Source organism: Moschus berezovskii, chromosome 5 (genome assembly GCF_049115385.1).
Source record: "Moschus berezovskii isolate FMDL1 chromosome 5, NW_MosBer_1.0, whole genome shotgun sequence".
In the NCBI taxonomy this organism is placed as follows: Eukaryota; Metazoa; Chordata; class Mammalia; order Artiodactyla; family Moschidae; genus Moschus; species Moschus berezovskii.
This window is the reverse complement of record NC_142464.1, coordinates 17,506,141-17,523,008: the sequence shown is the minus strand read 5'-3', so window position 1 is coordinate 17,523,008 and position 16,868 is coordinate 17,506,141. Positions and strand designations below refer to the sequence as shown.

Genomic DNA, 16,868 nt, shown 5'->3' with positions numbered 1-16,868 from the left:
TGTTTTTTTTCAAGGACTGAGGGTGGGGAGAAATGGTTCAGGTGGTTATGTGAGCGATGGGGAGCAGCAGGTGAGGCTTCACCTGCTCACTGGGCCGTCACTCACCTCCTGGTGTGGCCCAGTTCCTAACACGCCCTGGACGGGTACCAGTTCTCGGCCCAGGGGTTGGGGAGCCCTACTTTATGGGTTTCATTCTTGGTGTTTGGATAGTCTCTGGGTTTGGGCAAATGTATAATGACATTTATACACCATTGTAGAGTCTTACAGAATAATTTCACTGCCCTGAAGATCCCCTGTGCTCCACCTGATCATCCTTTCCTCCCTTGCAACCATCCGCAATGACCAATATCTTTACTGTCTCCATAGATTTGCCTTTTACAGAAGGTAAAATAATTGGAATCATACCATATGTAGCCTTTTCAGACGCGCTTCTTTAATTTAGTAAAGATACACTTTAATTTCCTCCTTCTCTTTTCATGGCTTGAGAGCTCATTATTTTCAGTGCTGAGTAATATTCCACCATAGCGATGTACCACAGTTTTTTATTTATTCCGCTGACTTTCGGTGGTGTGCTGGTTACTCCCAAGTTTTGGCAATTATAGATAAAGCTGTTATGAATATTCATGCCCAAACTGGGGTCGCCTCTCTTGTTGGGGAGCACAGGCTGTTAGGGCTCCAGTCGTTGTGGCTCCGGGACTCTGGAGCACGGGCTCAGTAGTTGCGACTCGTGGCCTTAGTGGTTCTGATCTCGGACCAGGGTGGAACCCATGGTCCTAGATGCATTGGCAGGGAGATTCTTTACCACTGAGTCACCAAGGAAGTCCCCGTTATTGTTTTAGTTTGCATTGCCCTCATGACATATGATGTGGAGCATCTTCTCATCTGTTTACTTCATATCTGTATTTTCTTTGGTGAGATGTCTATTAAGATCTTTCAGTTCAGTTCAGTTCAGTCACTCAGTCGTGTCCGACTCTCCGCGACCCCGTGAATCACAGCACACCAGGCCTCCCTGTCCATCACCAACTCCCGGAGCTCACTCAAACTCATGTCCATCGAGTCGGTGATGCCATCCAGCCATCTCATTCTCTGTCGTCCCCTTCTCCTCCGCCCCCAATCCTTCCCAGCATCAGAGTCTTTTCCAGTGAGTCAACTCGTCGCCTGAGGTGGCCAAAGTATTGGAGTTTCAGCTTTAGCATCAGTCCTTCCAATGAACACCCACGATTGATCTCCTTTAGAATGGACTGGTGGGATCTCCTTGCAGTCCAAGGGACTCTCAAGAGTCTTCTCCAGCACCACAGTTCAAAAGCATCAATTCTTCGCCGATCAGCTTTTTCACAGTCCAACTCTCACATCCATACATGACCACGGGAAAAACCATAGCCTTGACTAGACGGACCTTGGTTGGCAAAGTAATGTCTCTGCTTTTTAAATATACTATCTAGGTTGGTCATAACTTTCCTTCGGGGAGTAAGCGTCTTTTAATTTCATGGCTGCAATGAGCATCTGCAGTGATTTTGGAACCCAAAAAATAAAGTCTGACACTGTTTCCACTGTTTTCCCATCTATTTCCCATGAAGTGATGGGACCAGAATCCATGATCTTTGTTTTCTGAATGTTGAGCTTCAAGCCACTCTTTTCACTCTCCTCTTTCACTTTCATCAAGAGGCTTTTGAGTTCCTCTTCACTTTCTGCCATAAGGGTAGTGTCATCTGCACATCTGAGGTTATTGATATTTCTCCAGGCAATCTTGATTCCAGCTTGTGCTTCTTCCAGCCCAGCGTTCCTTATGATGTACTCTGCATATAAGTTAAATAAGCAATTTAATTAAGATCTTTAGCTCCTTTAAATCAGGTTTTTTTTTTTTATTGAGATTTGAGTTCGTTCCTTACATATCTTGGTAGCAATCCTTTTTATATATATGTATTTTGCAAATGTTTCTTCTAGTGTGTTGCCTATCTTTTCATTCTCTTGATATTATCTCTCTCAGAGAAGATTTTAATATTAATGAAGTCCAACTTTTAAGTTGACACATTGTGATATTTCTGGACTAGCAAGGATCATACCATTTATTGGTAGTTGTATTAGTCATTCTGTTATCCATAACGGTGATATTTGTGAGATTAAAGTGCTGTTGTAATCCTTCATAATTAACTTTGTATTTTAATAGTGAATGACGCCCTTGTGCAAATGATGCTTCTTTGCTGCTAATCAGTTCTTTTTCATGAAGACATATGATGACCTAATAGACATTATTTTTAGAAGAAGTTTTACCATATGAATATTGGCATTTCTGAATAGTTTTATAATTTACATGTACAGAGTCTATGTGCCTAGATGGTCAAGTATCTGCCTGCAATGCAGGAGACCCAGGTTCAATTTCTGGGTCAGAAAGATCCCCTGTAGAAGGGAATGGCTACCCACTCGAATATTCTTGCCTGGGAAATCCCATGGACAGAGGATCCTGCTGGGCTACAGTCCATGAGGTTGCAGAGTCGGATATGACTAAGTGACTAACACACATACACGTGTAGTACAATGCTAGTTTAGAAGTTCCTCAGTCACACTACGGAGAAGACAATGGCAAGCCACTCCATTACTCTGGCCTAGAAAATCCCATGGATGGAGGTGCCTGGTAGGCTGCAGTCCATGGGGTCGCTAAGAGTCGGACACGACTGAGCGACTTCACTTTCACTTTTCACTTTCACACATTGGAGAAGGAAATGGCAACCCACTCCAGTGTTCTTGCCTGGAGAATCCCAGGGACGGGGGAGCCTGGTGGGCTTCTGTCTGTGGGGTCACACAGAGTCAGACACGACTGAATTGACTTAGCAGCAGCAGCAGTCACACTAATCACATTGGAATTGCTCAACAGAGGCTCCCATATTGGATGGTTAGGAGATAGACCATTTTCATCATCATAGGTAGTTCTGTTGGACCGTGTGGTTCTGGAACACAAGCAGTTGTGATTAAACAGTCATTTTGTGTGATTTCTTTTTACTTTGCAGTAATTACTAAAATACTAAAAGAAAAAATTAAGAAATGCAGTGATTTCCTACTGTTATCTTTTGTTTCTTAGTGATTTATGTTAAAGTAACAGTTATAAATACAGCTGAAGGAGCTGAGTATGCTCACCATCTGCTCAGCTAAATGCGAAATACAGTTGGCAGAGCAGTTGCCTAACATCGGTCCATCATGCTGTTGGTCTTCTTGGACATGCCAGTAGTAACAGGCCCTATTAGTCACAGCAGTGGGCAGTTCAGCGGAAATAACTTTTCTGCATAGATCTCATCCTTAGAATTAATAACTTGTCTATTTAAAATTCCTAATTTGTTTCCTCTTTTGACAAGAGCAGAAGGCTGGTCTTCACTGGTGGCTCAGTTGGTAAAGAATTTGCCTGCAAAGTAGGAGAACCAGGTTTGATCCCTGGGTTGGGAAAATAAGCTGGAGAAGGAAATGGCAACCCACTCCAGTTTTCTTGCTTGGGAAAGCCCATGGACAGAGGAGCCTGACAGGCTACAATTGCTAGGTCATAAGAGTTGGATGCGACTTAGTGACTAAACCCCAACCACCATTGGCAGAAGGGTATACCAGAAAGCCACATTTGGAGAGACAACACAGGAGAATAAAGACCTGGAAGGTTTGTTCCAAGATTGGCTACTTAATTTTCTCCTTTCATTGACATTGTAATTATAGAATAAACTTCATTGCTATAGAAACAGTGTTTGCTCCAAATTATTTTTTTAAAGGCCTCACATTAATTCAGGCAACATTTAACATGGGCTTTCATATGTTTATAACACATATTATTTCAGTTTACTGTTATAGTAATGATAACTTAATGATATAGTATCATTTGGAATTGGTTTGAAAAGTATCTGGAGATATATTTTATAGTTTAATCTTGGTATTGGAAGAATCTATCGTTTGCCTGCTATTGATTTCTTCTTTTTTTAGGTTTCTTGCAGTGTTTGAATGTTGAGAAGGTATAGTTGTTTAAACTGTGTTAAATGGCAGGAATTTGTACAAGCAGGATGTTAATATATGATGGGTAGACACAGATATTGATTTGGTGATTGCATATAAATCTATTTTGAGTTGTTCTTTGAAGGAGAAAAGTCCGTTGCTCATGGGTAATTATTGTTTAGGTCTTTCCCTATTTGGAGGCTAATTTAGAATCTAAATGTAAATTATATTGGGTAGGTAGGGCAAGTTTCCATATTCAGTGGCCCACATAGGTATTTCTAAAAAATGGTAGAAGGTGATTCTAACTATTGTATATTCTTTATTAAAGCAGAAGAGTGGAAGAAACATTAGCCATCCTGTGCACTTGTCCTTTGCACCTGAGTTACAAGTACAACACAGGAAGTGTAGTCAAGGACACAGTCACTCACCAGCCGTCTCTTTCACAAGTATTTACTGAGATCCAGTTAACCCTCTTGAACTTCTGTATTAAAGGTTTCTCTCTTAGATAATGCCCTGAAATGCGTCAGCAAACTGATATAAATACATAAACAGAGTTGGCCAGGATACTTAAGGATATTTAGATAAAGGAGAAAGTCACATTAAAGGTCATTTTTTTCTCCTGTGGAAAAACTTATTTTCTATAGAATTACTACTTGAAAGAATGATTTTTTCTGATACATAATCTTTCTTTGGTATGCTTTATTCATAATTGGGGAATGTTACTGCTGTGATAAAATGATTTAAAAAGAGACATACATGCTGATAGACCCCAAAATAAGAAGTCTTGGCTCTTCTTCCTGGGATTAACATTGATGTTCAATTAGAAGATAAACAAGTGTTTCATAGATGGCTTATAGCTCTTATTCAATGAAGAGAGTTTTCTTTTCAAATTCAGTCTTACAGGATTCATTTCAAATTAAACAAAAATGAATTCTCTATTGTTCCAAAGCTGATACACTTTAAATATATTTCAATTTATGCCAGTCTTACTGTCAATTCTATATTTTAAGAGACACCTTTCAGAAATGAAGAGGCAGAGCATATACTGGGGTAATTTTTTAAAGCCATCCTTAGGCAAAGTACTGGATCATCAGATCCTGTGAAAAAGCATCTCTGTGATGGTTTTGAATGGTGAGGATTGCAGTCTGTTTTAAGCAGTTTTCTGGTTGTCATTTCAGCTATGAAGTCTTACACTCCGTATTTCATGCTCCTGTGGAGTGCTGTTGGGATAGCCAAGGCTGCCAAAATCATCATCGTGCCGCCAATTATGTTCGAAAGCCATATGTACATTTTCAAGACACTAGCCTCGGCCTTGCACGAGAGAGGCCACCACACAGTGTTCCTCCTCTCTGAAGGCAGAGACATCGCGCCATCTAATCACTACAGCCTCCAGCGCTACCCAGGGATCTTTAACAGTACCACCTCGGATGCTTTCCTGCAGTCCAAAATGCGGAATATTTTCTCTGGGAGATTGACAGCAATCGAACTGTTTGACATACTGGATCACTATACCAAGAACTGTGACATGATGGTTGGCAACCATGCCCTGATTCAGGGTCTAAAAAAGGAGAAGTTTGACCTGCTGCTGGTGGACCCTAATGACATGTGTGGATTTGTCATAGCTCATCTCTTGGGGGTTAAATATGCTGTATTTTCAACCGGCCTTTGGTATCCTGCTGAAGTGGGCGCTCCTGCACCCCTGGCTTACGTCCCAGAGTTTAACTCACTCCTCACAGACCACATGAACCTGCTGCAAAGGATGAAAAACACCGGCGTTTACCTCATTTCCAGAATAGGGATCAGCTTTCTGGTTCTTCCCAAATATGAACGGATCATGCAGAAGTACAACCTGCTGCCGGAGAAGTCCATGTATGACTTGGTCCATGGGTCCAGCTTGTGGATGCTGTGTACAGACGTAGCCCTGGAGTTCCCGAGACCCACCCTGCCTAATGTTGTTTATGTAGGAGGAATCCTAACCAAACCGGCCAGCCCACTACCAGAAGTAAGGTTTGCTGAACTCCTTGGTAATCTTTTTTTAATATAAATGTCAATTTGCCAGTTTGGATTTTTAGAAGAGAGAGGATTGGGTATTGTTGGATAATAGATGCTATTCTAAAAAGTGGTTAAGACACAGAGCCTGCCAAGGTCTTTTTATTTGTGGGTGCCCCACTCCTCTGGAGCGCATTCCTGCTTTGAATGAGCATTTCCGTAACACCAAGAGTCCACTATGCCATATGGTCAGTAGACTCTCTGAGAATTAGATTTTTGATTAAGCTATAACTCTGAGAGGAATGGAGTTAGATAGTTCATTTTAATGAGTGTAAGTGATTTCACTTTTAATTAAACACAGTGTTCCTTCTGATCACCCCCAGAAAGCACAAACACAAGTCTCTCCGTCCAGGTTAGGTCCTGTGAACTCAATAAGTAGAACAATGTTAGTAGTGGTTCTTCATTGAGCAGTCATGACCACTAAAAAGTTTATGTCCAACAATGAAAATGAGGTAGTAACTTCCATCAGACTAGGATGCTGATTTTAAGGTAGTAAAACTATTTAAAGAAGTCATGTCTCACTGTGATTTCATGTCAGAGATGGAATTAATTACATTTTAACAAAACCTGTTTATTCTCCAAGTCAAACCTAATTTCTTCTTTCTGGCTGAGCTGTCAGCAAATTCACTTGTGTTCTATTCTTCATCCTAGTTTGGCTTTTTTTTTTTTTTTTTCAATTAGGTATTTCAAAACCTGTAGGAGCCATAATGCATATCTGTTGTTGCGGGGGAATTTCCGGCCTCAGGTTGACTCTGGGTTTAAACTCAACCTTTGATGGCATTTATCAGAAGTGTTAGGGCCTGTTCTATGTTTTTCTCTACTGCAACAGTTTCTACTGTTAAAATTCTTAAAGCAGTCACTCACAACAACAGTCAAAGTGTTCATTTCCAACTCTGATCACTGCATTTAAAGAAATCTGCCAGAGTCTTCATGAAGAGTCAGTCTAGATTTTCTCCTATAGGTGTCACATAAGCACAATCTCTGGGCAGAATTTTCCCTTGGGGAAATAAGGTGATTGGGATATATAGCCTGTAGATTTCTCTCCCACCTGCATTAGAAGCACATTTAATAAATAACACTTCGATATATTTCATGTAACATGAAGAGATAGAACGTGCCAGATCTTTGATCCGTAAACCCTAGATTCCCGCTGTTGAAGTCAGTGAGAGCGAGCTGTTGTTCTTTCTGATGCCAGCTGTAAGGAGAAATGTTAACCTCAGGCTGTCTCAGCCATTATCAAGCCCACTTTGAAAATTTAATTAGTCTCTTTCAGAGTCACTGTGTGATGTACTACCCCCTTCCTCAGTTCAGTTCAGTTCAGTTCAGTCGCTCAGTCGTGTCCGACTCTCCGCGACCCCATGAATCACAGCACGCCAGGCCTCCCTGTCCATCACCAACTCCCGGAGTACACTCAAACTCATGTCCACAGAGTCGGTGATGCCATCGGTATCTAAAATCAAACTTCAGGAATAGCTTCTGAAAGTCCCGGAACCAAGATTATCTCCACCTGAACTGAACCATTCCTAATGTCAGGCATATCAGCCCTGCTCCCTTCAAGTCTTCATCTTTTCCCAGCCAGAGCACTGCCATTTTGCCTGTTCCTTTGAATTTTTGTTTGAATACTGTCTCCCCTCTTTATACGGAAGAAGGAATTAGTGATGTTCATTTTTCCTGTATTGTAGCAGCTTGAACTGTAAGTACAGAACACTGTTGTATGCTTAGCAAAATAGCATGGGTCCTTATGGTTTCATTGCAGTAGTCCTTCCTTATCAGTCATCCTTGATCAACCATAGTATGAAAATATTAATTGGAACATTCCATAAATCAGCAATTTGTAAGTTTTAAATTGTACATTGTTTTGAGTAGTGAAGTATGATATCTTACATGGTCCAGCTCGGTCCTGCTCCATGCTGCCCTGAATCCCCATCCATCCACGTGGTCTGCTGCTGACCTCCTGCCAATGACATCATCATGGCTCCGTGATCCAGGGTCACCTGGAGCAGATGACCCTCCCACTGTAGCCTAACTCTGTGTCGTAACGTGTGTGTCATTCAGCCTTACTCCATCTGACCGTGTCTCATCTCATGTCGTCACACGAAGGGAGAATAGAGCCCAATAAGATATTGGGAGAAACCACATCCATATGATGTCTATTGCAGTGTATTGTGATCCATTTCATTTTTAGTTAATATTATTGATACCCTACTGTGCCTGATTTGTAAATTAGACTTCATCATCGGTATGTATGTGTAGGAAAGAGCATGGTGTATATTTAAGATTTCAAGCATCCACTGGGGGTCTTGGAACATATACCATGCAGATAAACTGGGTTAGTGTATACTTTATTTTACTTTAAAAGCATCTTTTGTGTGGTTTTTGGAACTTCCTATAATGTTATTACCCAGGATGTTTTCTGTCTTGCCATGATTTCTAGTTTGGCACTGGTTTGACCCAATTTGTGGGCTTCCCTAAAGCTGAAACTCCAATACTTTGGCCACCTCATGTGACGAGTTGACTCACTGTAGAAGACTCTGATGCTGGGAAGGATTGGGGGTGGGAGGAGATGGGGACGACAGAGAATGAGATGGCTGGATGGCATCACCGACTCGATGGACATGAGTTTGAGTGAACTCCGGGAGTTGGTGATGCACAGGGAGGCCTGGCGTGCTGTCATTCATGGGGTCGCAAAGAGTCGGACACGACTGAGCGACTGAACTGAACTGAACTGTTCTTTTTTTCCTCTCTGGGCATTTTGTAATTCTTTTGAATATGTGCTCCTTATTTACAATTATTGCTTTGGCTCTGACAGTTAGATGTCACACTCAGAGATATACACATCTGGCATGAGTATGTGTTATGTATGTGAACCTAGATAAGTATATTGTGTGTGTGTGCTCAGTCATGTCTGACTTTTTGCATCCTGTTAGACTATGGCCCTCTGAGACTATGGCCCACCAGACTCCTCTATTGCTGGGATTCTCCAGGCAAGAATTTTGGAATGGGTTGCCATTTCCTCCTCCAGGAGATCTTTCCAACCCAGGGGTCAAACCCGCCTCTCCTGAGTCTCCTGCATTCAGGCAGGTTCTTTACCCACTGAACCATCAGGGATAAGTATATTATTATCATTGAAAATCTGTGAGGTTATAAAGTGTGAAGGGCCATTTTCATTCCAGTATTCCATTTACAAAGTCCTTCAATAGGGAGAATTTTGAAGAATGGTGGGTCTTTTTCGTTCATATATTCCCTGCCCTAGTGAGGTTTTATATGCTTTGGAAAACGTGCATTTCTATTGAGATTTCTCTAGTAGATTTGTTTGATACAATAAACTGTACCTCAGCGTTCTAAAAGTTAATGAGTTTCTCAAATGCCTGTATTATTTACAGGTCACAGTTGTGACAGTAAGATAATAGAGCTCAGCAAGTGGCCTCTTAGAACACATGATTCACTAATAACAGTTTAATTGTTAACTGCCTTGGTGTCTTACACTGTCAGTGGATTAAGTTTTCCAGATGTCTAGAAATGATTTGACAGTGAGATTTCTCTTCACAGCCTGGGGTGAAAAGGTAGAGAAAATGTCTAAAAGACATTTTTTCAGAAGCTTTCACAATGTTTGAGCCTAAAGTAACTCTAGAGAGCATCTAGTTCAGCTCCACTTTTCCGCCTCAAAATATAGGAAGTGATCCATTCACTTGTCACATACGAAATTAAAAGAATTTGAGTGTCTCTTCCAGGCCACACAGTTTGTGGTACAGCCAGGTGAAACGTGGATTGTTTTGCTATGAATTAGATATTTTGTCAAGATGCCTGCATCTCTCGTTACTCATTTTACTCATTTACACATTTATAGCATATTCAAGGAACTTCCCTGTAGCTCATACTGTTAAGAATCTGCTTGCAATGCAGGAGACCTGGGTTCAGTCTGTGGGTCGGGAAGTTCCTCTGGAGAAGGGAATGGCAACCCACTCCAGTATTCTTGCCTGGAGAAGCCCATGGACAGAGGAGCCTGGTGGGCTACAGTCCTCGGACTTGCAAAGAGTTGGACACGACTCAGCGACTAAGCACAACGTATTCAAAACTACGCAGAGACAATTTCACTAATCTTTATTTGATAGCTCAAAGATTGTGAGGACTTAATATGAGAGTCAAATCACGCCATTTGTACCCCTCCTTGGAGAAAGAAATGGCAACCCACTCCAGTATTCTTGCCTAGGAAAACCAGTGGACAGAGGAGCCTGGCAGGCTACAGTCCATGGATTGCAAAGAGTCGCACCTGACAGAGAGACTAACACTTGTGCTTCAGAGATTTAATGATAGAAATCAGCCGGAATCCAAGTCCTTTTGATTACAAAATGTTGTCTTGGTATAGAGTGAAGAAATTGTCTGCACTGATAATGGAATGGTTTCTAAATGCATGTGCCTGACTCATCGTGCTATTTACTACCGACCGCCTACAACAGGAGTAGTGACCTTTAGAGGAAGAGGTTTAGATTGGACTGTAGCCATACTGTGGCTTATCTCTATCATTACAGTGTGGTAGCGAACATAGGAACGATTGTTTTTTTTTTTAAAGGTTTACTTCCGCCAGGAAGCAAGTCTGTAAATAGTTCCCCATTTGACTAGATCCTTCAAGTATTAAATGTGGATGAAATAAATAATAACATCTAATAGGGGGTGACTATAGCTTTTAGTAGTTTGACTAGGAAGTAATAACAGTAATACTCCCAAAGAATAGTACATTTACTTAGGGAGTCTTTTGATTATTAAAATTCACACGTTTGAGGTGATAATTTTTAGATGATTTCCCATTGGCAGAAAGTGGTCTAGCCCTGCTAAGCTGCTGAACTCTGCCACGTTTCAGCTTCTACAGCCCTGAACTAATGTTGCACCTAACAGATTGTATCTTAATTATTGGCTTTTCACCTGGTTTTCTCCCCTGCTAGGGTGTGGATGCCTTTAAGGGTAGACAACAAGGTGGATAACCTCTGTATCCTGAGTGCTTGGAAAATGGTAGTCATTCAATAACTTTAAAATTAAATGAAATGCATCAAATAGAAATCGTTGCCAAAAAATAGGTGATTCAGTGAGTATAACTCACTGAATTTGTGAGTTAATATTGTTAATATTAATTATTAATTAATAATACTAATTGTTAATATTATTGTTAATATTGTTAATATTATAACCATTATTTGTTTATTCCAAATTTATGTTCAGATGCCATTGCAGCCATTAAGTAACCTAACATTCCAAGTTCTTGTAGTGAAAGATAGCTGCTTAATGATGCAATATTGAGAAAAGGTGATCATCTCACTGCTCATTACCCAGTTGGTGAGCTAAAAGGTCCCTCCTGTGTTCCAGATATGCGTGTAAACAGGGCCAGTAGTGCTCAGGCACTATTGCTGTGTTAAGATGGCTTGGGACGGTATGACCCTCCTTTGGTTGGACTGCTGCTGCTAAGTCGCTTCAGTCGTGTCCAACTCTGTGCGACTCCATAGACGTATGCCCACCAGGCTCCCCCGCCCCTGGGATTCTCCAGGCAAGAACACTGGAGTGGGTTGCCATTTCCTTCTCCAATGCATGGAAGCGAAAAGGGAAAGTGAAGTCGCTCAGTCGTGTCCTACTCTTAGCGACCCCATGGACTGCAGCCCACCAGGCTCCTCTGCCCATGGGATTTTCCAGGCAAGAGTACTGGAGTGGGGTGCCATTGCCTTCTCTGACTGCAGAGGGGCTTTATTGCCAGGCTAGGGGGTGAGAAAGGCATTTTCATTGCACCATTTGTACAGACATTTTCTTAAATTAGGGAAACAGTCCTGGGGAGAGATACAGATAAGATAAAAAGATGAACACAGATAAGAAAGAGCCAGAGACCAAGGACAGGGTCATGAGATACTGTTGTTCATTTTGTCATTTGCCAGAACTCCCTCACAGAGAAAGTTTGGGTGGGGAAAGAGACATTGTGCAACAGATTCATTAGATTAACCCACTTGTGAGCAGATCAGGTTATGAGAAGAATAAAACTGAGGAGCAAAACAGTGACTTTTTACATGTAGTTTTCATTGAGCCATCTAGAAGCCTTTCCTTATTATTACATATGGAAATGCAAAGCTGACTTCCCTAAGAGTGAATGAATGTCTAGGCTGTTATCGGACCACAGTCACTGGGGCTAACAGACTGATCCAGAGTTGCAGCTAATATGGAAAATTATGGTGATGGTCAGGGAAGCCTGGCATGCTGAAGTCCATAGGTCGCAAAGAGTCAGACACGACTGAGCGACTGAACTGAACTGAAGGCTATTTAAGTAGTATGTTGCTTATAAATTATTTCTTGAAATATAAAGCTAGAGATAGGATTATAACTACTGTTTTATATTGATTAAATTGTCCTCTTAAGTATAATTTTATCTATGTTTTATAGTTGGTTCTTAATTTTGGATGCCATCACCTACAAATAATTTTTAGGGTGTCTTTATTCATGTGCTATATTGGTAGCTATGCAGGGACCAGAAGATTGAGAACTATAACATTTGGAAGAGATGGATGATTTAATTTCAACTACTAATTCTTAGCTGAAAGATTCACTGCAACATGATAGTTGGGCATAAATAATAGATTCCCTGTGGGAATTTATAGGCTTCCTAGGTGGCTCAGTGGTTAAGAATTTACCTGCCAAATACTGGAGATGCAGAAGACACAGGTTCAGTCCCTGGGTTGGGAAGATCCCCTGGAGGAGAAAATGGCAACCCGCTCCAGTATCCTTGCCTGGAAAAATCCCTTGACTAGAGGAGCCTGGTGGGTTGTATAGTCCAGAGGTTCACAAAAGGGTCGGACAGGGCTGAGTGAACGAGCACTCACGCCACCGTGGTAATTCATTGATGTAAACTGTTGCAGATATTTCTTGCAGAAGTTTTGTAGGTGGATCCTGTATTTTGTCTTTATTTTGTAGTAAGAAACCAGATTACCTAAATGAAAATCTATCCAGGAAGTCAATTGGGCAGTGTTGCAACTATCAACAAGTTCCTGTTTAGTTCACTGATACGGCTGTTCTCTAAGCAGCACTGTAGTTTTGACTAGGTTATCAGTTGCTTCTGTAAGTATTATAGGCTTGAAAGAGTTTCCTGATACGTTTAGAGACCCAAATATAATTGAAAGTGCAGTCTGACATAATTTTTAAACACCTTTCTTCCTCTGCTATTGAGTATTTAAGCTTCAAGTTGCCCAGCAGACTTGTTCATTTAGATGTTCAACAGTGGCGATGTCAAGGAAAATATTTTTTAAGTGATCATTTTTACAAATAGTAATTCTCACAATTAAATAGTTGCTCCAGTTTTTAGAATAATATTTTTCACAAATACTCTCATTCCAAGCCAAACAGTTCTAGTTTGGAAATGCAAATCGCTACTGTCCATGAGTTTGTCAGATCTATTCCTGAGTGCAGATTTTGACAGAAAGGACCGAGTGAGCCTGAGCTTCTGAGGAAGTGGTGGCTCTGGAGACAAGCTACCCATTTCATAGTTTTGTTTACGGAATTTTTTATACCAAAATGTCCAGGGGCTGTGGCAAGTAGCCAGATGGAAAAACATGGGTTTTTTCAGCCAAATGGCCCTGGGCTTTAATCTTGGCCTTAATAAGACTTGGAGAGGGAGGGTGTCAGCCTCCTTAAAATGAGGGTGGCAGTGCTTACTTCAGAGGGTTTCGGGGAATGAGAGCCGTGGCAGTGCCTGGTGGGGATAGTTCTTGTTCTTGTTATTGTTCCGATAACTCTCATTACTGAAGATGAGCTCTGGTTACTAAATCACTCTCACCTGCTCTCTTCCACCTGGCAAACAGAAGAATGGTTTCAGAGGTGGAGGAAGTGTCTGTGGCATCACCCCATCTCATTCAGGGGCTGGCCCTTGGTCCTTCTCCCTCCATCTTGGGGATGTTTATTTCCCTTTCCTTCATCCTCTTTCTCACTGAAGTAGAAGGAACATAGCAAGTGAACTGTATGGGAATTAGACAATTAAGCCTTAAGAAATGAGCAGAAGCTGACAGGTATGTCCTGTTCAGGGAGTGCCCTCCCGGTGCTTCCAGATGCTGGCTTCTTTCAGCTCAGTGATGTTATCTGTGGATTTTCAGTCCTTTAAATGGAGGAGCAGCAACTCCAGCCCTGTTCTGCAGGCTCCATCCTTGTTCCTTCTCCTCTGTGCTTCTCGTTCCTGTCGGACCTAAGGAGTAAATACCTGCCTCCCAGCCAGAGATTCTACCCAGATTCTCCTCCACACTCTGACCCTGCTGCACTGGATTGTTAGATTAGATAACCCGGTGCTGCTGGCTCAGATGGTAAAGAATCTGCCTGCGATTCAGGAGACCCAGGTACGATCCCTGGTTTGGGAAGATCCCCCGGAGAAGGGAATGGCTACCCACTCCTGTATTCTTGCCCGGGAAATTCCGTGGAGGAACCTGGCAGGCTACAGTCCATGGGGTCACAAAAAGTCAGACATGACCTTCAAATAAAAAAAAAAAGTTTGCAATTTTCTTCTAAGATCTGAGGTGCAGACTCTGCAGTCAACTTCAGTGTTTATCCTTACTTCTTCCTAGATCTCTGTAAGCTGTGCAGGTTGTCGCTTCTGTCTGATTCTTTCAGTCTTCACAGTATTGTTTATATCAGAATCCCATTACATTCTTGTTAAAACATGGGTCGCAGGGCCAGTTCGGAGGCCTGAGATGGGCCTGCTCCTTTGTGACATTTCCTAGGTCACGGTGAGGCTGCTGTTGCTGGTCTAAGGACTGACCACACTACGGGAACCACAGACCTAGATTCAGACGGTCTGCATGAATTCTACGTTTTAATTACAGCATGTAATCTATTTTGTCTGAGAATAATTTTTTCCTTATCATTATAGGGTTTTTTCTCTTCTAGAAAATTGCTTTCAGTATAAATTGTACCACCATAAATGTATATACATGTCTAGATTTCAGGGACTAGGAGAGCCATGGATTCCATTGTATGTCTGGAGAAATCATTACCTTATAGTTTTATTTTGTGAAATTATGATGATGCTGTTGATATATCAGGCCTCGCTCCAGGAAGCAGGTCAAAATAGAACATCCATGTGCAGCCATGTTAATAGCAGCTAAGGTCTTCAGAACTAATATCCTTTAACTCTTCTCCCTATTTTCCTTCATCTCCACCACTTTTTTTTTTTAATAACACTCTAAAAATATTTTATCTCAGGTTAATATACAGCATTGGATCAAAGCAGGCTGTGATTTTAAAGTCATATTACACAAATGCCTTTTTCTGAAATTCTAAGAAATCATGTGCTAAGATACTTTTAGCTTTTATGTGCAATCCTTTGCCCAAAATCTAGTAACAAGCAGAGTGTTATTTACTATATAGCATTCTGTAAATGCTGACTACCCATCAAACATTTTTTTGTATTTATAAGATGTCAATATATCTTGAGAGTTTGGTTTTTAGAGTCAGCCTTTATATTAGCTTGCTTATTCAGAAAATACAACTGACCATTGACAACACAGGGGTTGGGATGTTGACCCTCTGTGCCCTCAAAATCCACGAGTAATTTATAGTAGTATCTGTGTACACAGTTCCTCTTTATTCAAAGTTCCTCATTTGTGGATTCAACTGACTATGGGTCATGTACTATCGTAGTATTTAGTATTGGAAAACATCAGTGTATAAGTGATCCATGTAGTTCAAACCCATGTTGTTCAAGGGAAATCTGTACTTTTGATACTGTGACAACCCCTTTTATCTTTTTACTTTGAAGGCATCTCTCTTATAAATCAGCAAACCCTGAACATGCACATAAGCCAGAACTGGTCCCTGCCTGATAAACCCAGTATTGTCCTGGGCCAAGAATGGCTTTCTAATGGGTATTTTTGTAGCAGGAAAACAGGACAGATAGCCAAAGAGAGATAGGCATTCAAGTAGTGGGGTAGACTTTTTCAGGTACTTCTTAACCCAGAATATATTCTTATTCCCCTGAAATCATAGAGTCTAGAAAGCTCCTCCTCACACAGTGTGGATGAAGCATCATTTCACCGAGCACAGGGACAAGTGTGGCAAGGGCACTCACAGTGCCCGTACTCAGTGGTAGGAACTGGGCACCAAAGTGAAAGTGATAAAACTGTATAGACCGGAACCCTGCTTGCTGGTGCTGGAAGGCCTGTTCTTTAAACCCTGATAATGGAGCAGTTGCAGCCCAGGAGACCTTCTGCACGATTAAAACCCCGCTGTGCCGCCAGCTGCACACTGCACGGACCAGAACGGGATACACATTCCTCCGCCGCTGTCTTTCGGCTTTCTGTCCAGGTGTATTTTTGTAAAGCAGCATTTATCGCTGTTACAGGAATCACTGTTAGTAGGAGAGTCAAGATTTCTGATTCTATCAGTATAAATGCAGTCAGTTAATTAGCCTTTTAACAGAGCATTTGTTTTAGAAAGTGCTGTAAGAGAGAGAGGCATGAGACAGAGGAAGCATGGCTGCTTTCTTCCTTAAAATGTTTGTCCACCTGAAAGAGAAGAGTGCCTATTAAATGGTCATTTTCTTAGATTATTTCATATGGATGACTTTTTGTCAGAGTGACTTTTGGAAGAGTTATGTCAAACACAAGAGGGGAAAACTTAATGTCATGAATAATGACATATGCTTCTCTCTTTTTCCCTCTGGATATATGATACAGTAAGAATAAACCTGGCAAAGTAAGCTGACCTGATTTTATACTTCTTTGAATATAGTAACTACTTAATAATTGTCTGTTGCTTTGAATTGCTTTATGCTCAATTAGATCTAGAGAAAAGTCCTTTTGATAGTATCTGAAAAGATTTCAGCTGCATAGATCTCTAAGAAAATC

The 16,868-nt window shown here is 41.3% G+C and overlaps 1 protein-coding gene across 1 annotated transcript in view; it reads left to right on the top strand.

Moving 5' to 3' along the window:
• The window catches only part of UGT8 (UDP glycosyltransferase 8), a 101,893-nt gene that overhangs the window by 31,353 nt on the left and 53,672 nt on the right, over positions 1 to 16,868 (top strand). The window contains exon 2 of the mRNA XM_055434527.2: positions 5,142 to 5,965. Within this exon, the coding sequence (XP_055290502.1) occupies positions 5,144 to 5,965 (822 nt within the window). The 5' untranslated portion in view covers positions 5,142 to 5,143. The remainder of the gene's footprint in view (positions 1 to 5,141; positions 5,966 to 16,868) is intronic.